At 40.1% G+C, this 7,500-nt stretch overlaps 1 protein-coding gene across 1 annotated transcript in view; it reads right to left on the reverse strand.

The window, feature by feature from the left end:
* LOC138043687 (speckle targeted PIP5K1A-regulated poly(A) polymerase-like) overlaps positions 1-7,500 on the reverse strand; it is an 11,626-nt gene that overhangs the window by 4,027 nt on the left and 99 nt on the right. The window contains exons 1-4 of the mRNA XM_068890088.1: positions 7,416-7,500; positions 4,577-4,770; positions 3,657-3,929; positions 94-458 (exon numbers count right to left, since the gene is read on the reverse strand). The exon at positions 7,416-7,500 is cut by the window's right edge and continues 99 nt beyond it. Coding sequence (XP_068746189.1) covers positions 94-458; positions 3,657-3,929; positions 4,577-4,770; positions 7,416-7,473 — 890 coding nt within the window. The 5' untranslated portion in view covers positions 7,474-7,500. The remainder of the gene's footprint in view (positions 1-93; positions 459-3,656; positions 3,930-4,576; positions 4,771-7,415) is intronic.

The following is a 7,500-nucleotide window of genomic DNA, read 5'->3' on the forward strand; positions in this document are numbered from 1 at the left end:
AAAGGCAAAAAACAGGCAATGCATTAATTTTCACTCATATGAAATTGATGAGTTCCCACTGAAATGATTTTGTATGCCTGTATATCCTCATACCTGTTGTTGATGGACAAATCACATGACAAATCTGATGGTTGGTGCCTAAACTTGATAAGAGGGCATTTGGCAGTCAAAACAGGGATAATATTCACACATCCCGGAGCAAAGCTACGTAAAACATCAATGACCACTGAATAATCCAAATGAAAAGTATCAGTTGTGTCTTCTGTCAATAAACAGATGTCTAAGTCACTCCCTTTCCAACCGACTCCAGTGACAGTGGAACCAAATAGCACAACAGATGCACTGCTGTTCACTTCATGAAAGACTTCTATGAGGAGTTTACACACTAGTCTCCTTAACTTGACATCCTCTTCAGTCAAACACAACTCTTCCATCATCAAGTTTATCTTTTCATCTACCTTCATTTGAAAATAGAATTTAATAGAACAGAAACAAGATGAGTAAGTGCAGAAGAGTTCATATAATTTTTTTTTAGTGAAATGAAACGAAAACAATATTATACAGAATCAGGGCTCAAAATAATTTTTGGCCGGTCGTGTTGACTGGCCAAATCAATTTTTGCTCGGCCACGTTCCATTTTTGACCAGTCAAAATATTGAAAATATTTATTTTGAAGAATTTCCCTATTAAGCCAAAACTATCACCTCATATGCACAAAAATGTGTTGTTAAGGAGCATAAAAGTTTTAATTACTTAAATATGTTTGCTATTTGCATTTCACAGGCAATGGCCTCAGACTGCATTCTACTCGAAATGGAACTTGAAATGTGGCGCTGGCAGTGATAACAACAATCAAAACTCGATATATTATTTTTATTAGAAATGCTTATTTAACCCTAGTTACTCTGCACATAGTTTTATATTAAATTACGACTTCCGTTGGATGCGATTTTGGTTGTAAACACTTTGAGCTTCTACCAAACACTAATAGGGCTGCATAGGCTCGTGCTACAAGTGAAAGATCACTGCCTTTGCTCGGCATGTAGGAAATACAAGAAACACCAACAGCTTCATATCAGTTGTGTCCAGGAGAAAGGATTTGCCTCCATGACTTTTAGATATCTTTCAATGTATCATGTGAGACTAATTTCCCAGTTCAAACCAGCAGAATAACCTAAGCACACATGGGACACGTCCAATTGCAAAATGGAGACAAATTTATTTAGAAACTTTGTGGATTCAAAGCATTTTATGATGTATTATTTTTTTTGTGATCTTGCAGATGATAAAAACGCTACGAACATGATATTTGCTACAGATATACTTATCTTTTAATAAACCACACAAGTGCTATTTTTCCCGCCTGCGAGGCAATTGAAAATGTATCAGCATCATCAAGTCTCATCACGCCAGTCGGTGCACAAGGCATCAATTGAAAATGTAACTGCATGTTAATACAAGACGTTGATTGATGCGATGTTCATTGTTGTCTAGACTGTTTAGATGTTTTTCCTGTGTCATTTTAGCAAACCGCTAAAATGCCACAGCATTCACAAAGCCGAAGATCGTGCATCTGCATATCTCATATTTTGTGACTGCAAGCTGCTAAGATATTTTATGATTGAACTGTTTATATTTTCCAGAAATAAAGCAAATAATATTTTTTCTAGTTAATTATTTAAAAGCCGCGTATGCGACAGGTCAAAATGACAGCCAAACCGAAATTTTGTCCGGAGAAATAGTCATCTTGCCTGGACATTATCCGTTATTTTGAGCCCTGAGAATGCAGATTGATTTTGTAAGCATGTATGAAGTTTCACAATTATAATTATTATTTAAGGCAGCTGTGACAGCAAGAGCAAGAATTGGCTGGGTGAAGTTCAGGGAATTTGGAGAGTTGCTGAACTCAAAAAGGTTCTTGCTGAAGGTGAAAGGAATGGTTTATCGGAGTTGTGTAAGAGTGGCGATGTTATGTGGGAGAGAGACATGGTGTCTAAGGGAAAATGAGATAACAAATATCCGAAGGACTAAGACTAAAGAGCGCAATGTGTGGTGCCAAACTGATGGAGAAAAAGAGGACAGAGGACCTGATGGAGATGTTGTGATTGAAGGAAACAGTGGTTCAGATGGCAAAGGCAAATGGAGTCAGATGGTACGGGCATGTGTTGAGGAAGGACGATGGGCATGTTCTGAGAAAAGTGTTGGAGTTCGAAGTGAAGGGCAAGACGAAGTGAGGACGACCAAAGAAGACGTGGAAGACGCAAGTGGAGAAGGATAGCAAGAGAGTTGGTTTGGAGAAAAAGGACGCCATGAATCGAGCGAGATGGTTTACATGTATCCCCGTAAACTGGCCACCCCGGTTTATGGGGATAAACCCGGATCAAAATTGGATTGATGATGATGATGATCATGATTTGAACATCTAAGTACACCTACATCAACATGTTCCAGCAATCGGCAAAGTCCATTTTTGACTTATGGCTGTTTCTGCTTAGGTGGCCTGATACACTGCAAGCCTTTTTAGAGACATCACGCCAAGCCGGCCACTTCTGCTGGAGAGAACAGGACAGCCACAACACTGGGGACTCCATCCCCTACTCTTATCGAATAGTGTGTGGGTTGTTTAACATCCCACAAGGAACTTATGAACATGAAGGATATTTATGAGACACAACCTAAGGTTTATAGTCCTTTTCCAAGTTGAAAGGATCACTGCAGTTAGTTGAGTAACTTAATTAAGCAGTGGCAAAATGAAGCCGTAAAATCCAGGTTTTGCTACTGCTTCAGTTGCTAAACTAAATGATATGATCTCTTCAACTTGAATTTCGGAAAGCAGATTACAGATGAAATGAAGGATTTAGAGTTTAATCAGTTTGACCTGAGCTAAGATAGGGACCTGGCACTGGTCGGCCCATGTCTGTTACATTTTACTCATTTCGCTTTCTTATCATTATGTGTGCACGTGACAGGAGTTAACTGTGTTGAGACCGATTAAACCAATGTCCTTACAAAATGGATGGACTCCTATTTATGATAAGAAAGCGAAATAAGTAAGAAGTAACAAACATGGGCCGACTAGTGCCAGGTCCCTATCTTAGCTCAGGTCAAACCAATAATATTATGCTCAAGGATTGATCCTCATACCTGAAATAAGAAATACCAGTGATACTGACTGGTATTACAGATTTATTGTTAAAGAATCCCAACACATTCAAGGCTACAATGGGATTTGAAGACACAACATTACAGTATAACATACTGGTGCAGTACTCAAATGACCAAAGTATGAAGTAATATTTTTAATTAGTGTGGGAAAACAATTTCCTACGGTTTGAAAACAGTCTTAACGGTCCAGGGGTTTCAATAACTTCTGAAATAGCCGTCCATGATAGCCCATTGAAGGCGGCAGTTTGACAAGTTTATGATAGCATTTTTAGTGAAAATCAAGGCAAACTAGCCGGCGGTGTGAGGCAAAGCAGGCGGCAGTATACCGCCGGTAACCGGCTTCTACTGAAACCCCTGTAACCCTTTCTTGCCCAAGAGTGACACTCATACATGTAGATTTTACTGTCTAATGCCAGATAATTTTACTCATCAATTGGGGCACACTCGGGCATCAAAGGGTTGCAACTGGGCAACCTCTCTGTGGTACTCACTTTTTTAACTGACGATTTAAGCTCTTTTGCAAGTTTCTCAGGCACGAATGCTGCAATCTGAGCACTTTGCCACTGTTGGCCAAGTGAGTGATGCCATGAGTCTTTACTAGGTTTTGCCATCTTTGATCTCGTAGTTGCTTTCTGAGGACTGGCTTTGTTTTGTGTTCTTTCTTTTACTGTAAGACGTTTGCCATTAAAAAGAGGCAGTGACTTCTCTAATAGTATATTACTAACACTTTCTTCATCTGCCATCTCAACTATTGCAAAAACACCCTAAAAGAATAGAAAATTAAGATTTTATTAAACACACACTAGAAATTTTAGCTAGTGCTTGGGATGCTAATGATTGATCAGGGTTCGAAAACATGACTTATATTTTTTCATCAGATTGTCTGCCAAATGTAATGATTAGCAGCAGACCAAGAGTGGACTTAAGTGCCTTGAAAGCTTTAATAATCTTAAGTACTCCTTGTAATACTATTGGTTCAACTTAGGTCTCATTGCTCAGGAGCTCGAGGCACCTAATCCCGAAGCGATATTCAAATTAATGTTGAATATCACCGAAACTCAATTACCCCCCCCCCCCCCTAATGATCTTGGTTCAAGGGGGTGGCACTGCTGCAAATAGAAAAGGGCCATACACAAATTTTCCATCCCTACCCTACACTTCCATATACAGCTGTAAATGTCTATAGCCCAACCTTTTTCCCTTCATAAAAATCCCCCCCCCCTCCCTAGTCACCAGTCCCCCTGCAGGCATTAAGGCATTGCAAGGCCACTGGTTAAGGTCACAGTAAGCTTTGAAAGTAGTGAAAACATTGCCTTCCATTAAAATGACAATAATATTAGCTTTTTTCAAACATAATGACCTGCATCTACTACAAGAAAGCTCCTGCTTCTGGGTTGTGATGCATTCATACCTTGTCTTTATCCAGGAAAATTTTTGACACCTCCCCAAATGCACTAAAATAATCAGTCAATTCTTCTTCAATGAATCCTGAATTTTGAAAACCACGGACATAGATACTCTTCTTACATGAGCTCTCCCTGTCTCTTCTCAACTTTAAAAGTCTCTGATGTTTTTTGCCTTCATTGTGAGTTGGTAGCAATGAAGCTGGAAATTATAAGAAAGAAATACTCTGGTAAAGGATAACTAGCCACCCAAAGCACCAGCTTTTAAATTCTTATTAGAAATACGACTTTTTTTACAGATGTTGGTTTTTTGTCTGTTTTGGCTCGCATATCATGAAACCAATGGATCACATGTAAAGCCAGAATTCCTATGTCAGTTTTGAGAGAACATACCACATATGTTCTTAAGAACTGAATTAAAATCAAGTTCTTCTGATTGGTCGGTAATCAGTGTTACTAAAATAAGCTAGCTTCATATTCCTAGAGTATGGCAACAGAGGTTCTCTCTCCGACATCTACCGGTACATTTTCATGTTCCAGAACTCAGCAACATCCCTTTTTGAGTTATTGCTGTTTCTGCTTAGATGGCCTCATACAATATAGGCCTTTTTAGAGACATCACCGAAAAGCCAGCCACTTCTGTTGGAAAGAACAGCACAGCCACAACGCCAGGGACTTTATGCCGGCCTCCTCTTCTCTAATAAAAATGGAGTATTTGTGCAAGGTAGGTAGGTGGGGAACCAAGCCGTGCTAGTGGTTTTCAAAAGACACTCCCCACTCTCCCTCCCCCACCCCAAAACGGTACCTGCAAAATTTATTTACTCAAATTCAATATTTCACCAGACAGTCTCCTGTCATAAATGAATGAAGGGGTAGTTTCTAAAGAAACTGTGGTGCTGCGTCGGTGGGGAAGTAGTATATACAAAAATTTGGTTTTATCAACGGAGTTGATAATGTAAATTGGCCACTGTACAGAGATTCTAAAAGCTGACGTTTCGAGCGTCAGAGCCCTTCGTCAGAGCAAAGGGCTCTGACGAAGGGCTAACGCTCGAAACGTCAGCTTTTAGAATCTCTGTACGGTGGCCAATTTACATTATCAACTCCGTTGATAAAACCAAATTTTTGTAGTCTCCTGTCATAAATGAATTATATGTAAAGAAAGCATCTTCCAGCGAAAATACATGATTAATCGTTTAACAAAGTGATAAGTCCTATTCGTTGCAATGGTTAATTTTTTTTCTTTTGCGTGTGGAAAACTAGTGAGGAGTAGGTATTTTGTTGAGAACTGTTGGGCAAGGGTCTGTTGATTTTTGGCAGGTTTGAATCCAATGTCCATGATTTTTTTTTTTTGCATGTTTTCTTCCCAATAATAATTTCAATCAGAAAAAAATAACATGCAAATTATAAGCACTGTATTGCCAGAGGAAAACCTTGTCACATGCTAGGCGACCAATAATGCTACATCTAGCAGAACAGAGCTATGATGCGCTCTTCACTACCGTTCTATAGATATTTCACTCTCAATGTACACTTTCTTTAAGCTATTTCAGGTTCCATTTTACAGTCAAAGTAGCCAGGGGACATGCTCATATTAATGATAGCTTTGTTTGTGAGAGGGGGCCTACAGTTTATAGTCCTTATCCGAGAAGACTTGAAAGTCTAACCATTTGCAGACAAAACTACAAAGGCCTGAGTGCTGATCCGGCCGGGGTTCGAAACTGCAACCCCTCCTCGTGATAGCTCGATGCTCAACGAACTGAGCCATCTATGCGCAGTACATGAGCTCACCCTGGATGTTCTCAACTATAAAAGTTTCTGATGCTATTATGAGAAAGAAATACTCTTGTAAAGGATAACTAGTAGCTACCCAAAGCACCAGCGTTTAATTCTTATTGGAAATAGGATTTTTTTACAGATATCAGTTTTTTGTATGTTTGACTCGCATGTCATGGAACCAATGGATAACGTGTAAAGCCACAGGTAACCCAGGCTCACTGTGTGTGTCACATAGGTATTTAAATGGCGGCCAGAAAGCGTGGTACTCACGAAGTGCCCAATTCAAAATGGCACTGAACTCTGGACGCCTGGTGACGAGTATAATAAGTCTCCCTCGAGGGTGGGAGTCCCAAATTGTTAAAAACAAAACTCACTGAGCAATTTGGGACTCCCCTCCCTCGAGGGAGACTTATTATACTCGTCACCAGGCGTCCAGAGTTCAGTGCCATTTTGAATTGGGCACTTCGTGAGTACCACGCTTTCTGGCCGCCATTTTAGCAGGTTAACTTACAAGTTTTACGGAGTCTGGTGGCTCCGCGTTGCTACCTGGAGATGCTTCAGTGGATTCATGGTTTAGAGAAATTCCTATTCCACGAACCTGGCGTGTTTATTTAGCGACTGGATTTGATTTTCGCGGAAAAAATCGTGCTTGTTTTGGGTCGATCGGAGTCCCGACGCTGGCTTCCGTCTCCTACCTTGTCACTATATTATGAAGGAAGGTGAACGGGGACCATTTTCCCCGAAACTTCGTGTACGTATTAAAGACAACAACAGCTCACCACATGGTAAGTTTTTATTACCATTTTCTAGCAAATTTTCAGACCTAAACTTCGCCTCATATGTTCTCTATATTTTAATACCTACGTGACGCACACAGTGAGCCTGGGTTACCTGTGGTAAAGCCCGAATTCCCCTTGCAGTTTTGAGAGAACGCAAGACGTACGTCCTTCAGAACTACATTAAAAACAGTTCTTCTGATCCGTCAGTTATCGTCGTTGCTAAAATAAGCTAGCCTCGTGTTCCTAGATTATAGCAACAGAGTTCTTTCTTTCTATTTTTTGCGTTACTTACCTGAAGGTAAAGCGACGCCACAAACTTCGCACCAAACTTGGTTTCTGGCTGCCGCCATGATTTCAAGTTAATTTGCGCTCTGAGA

This window comes from Montipora capricornis, chromosome 1 (genome assembly GCF_036669925.1).
Source record: "Montipora capricornis isolate CH-2021 chromosome 1, ASM3666992v2, whole genome shotgun sequence".
NCBI lineage: Eukaryota > Metazoa > Cnidaria > Anthozoa > Scleractinia > Acroporidae > Montipora > Montipora capricornis.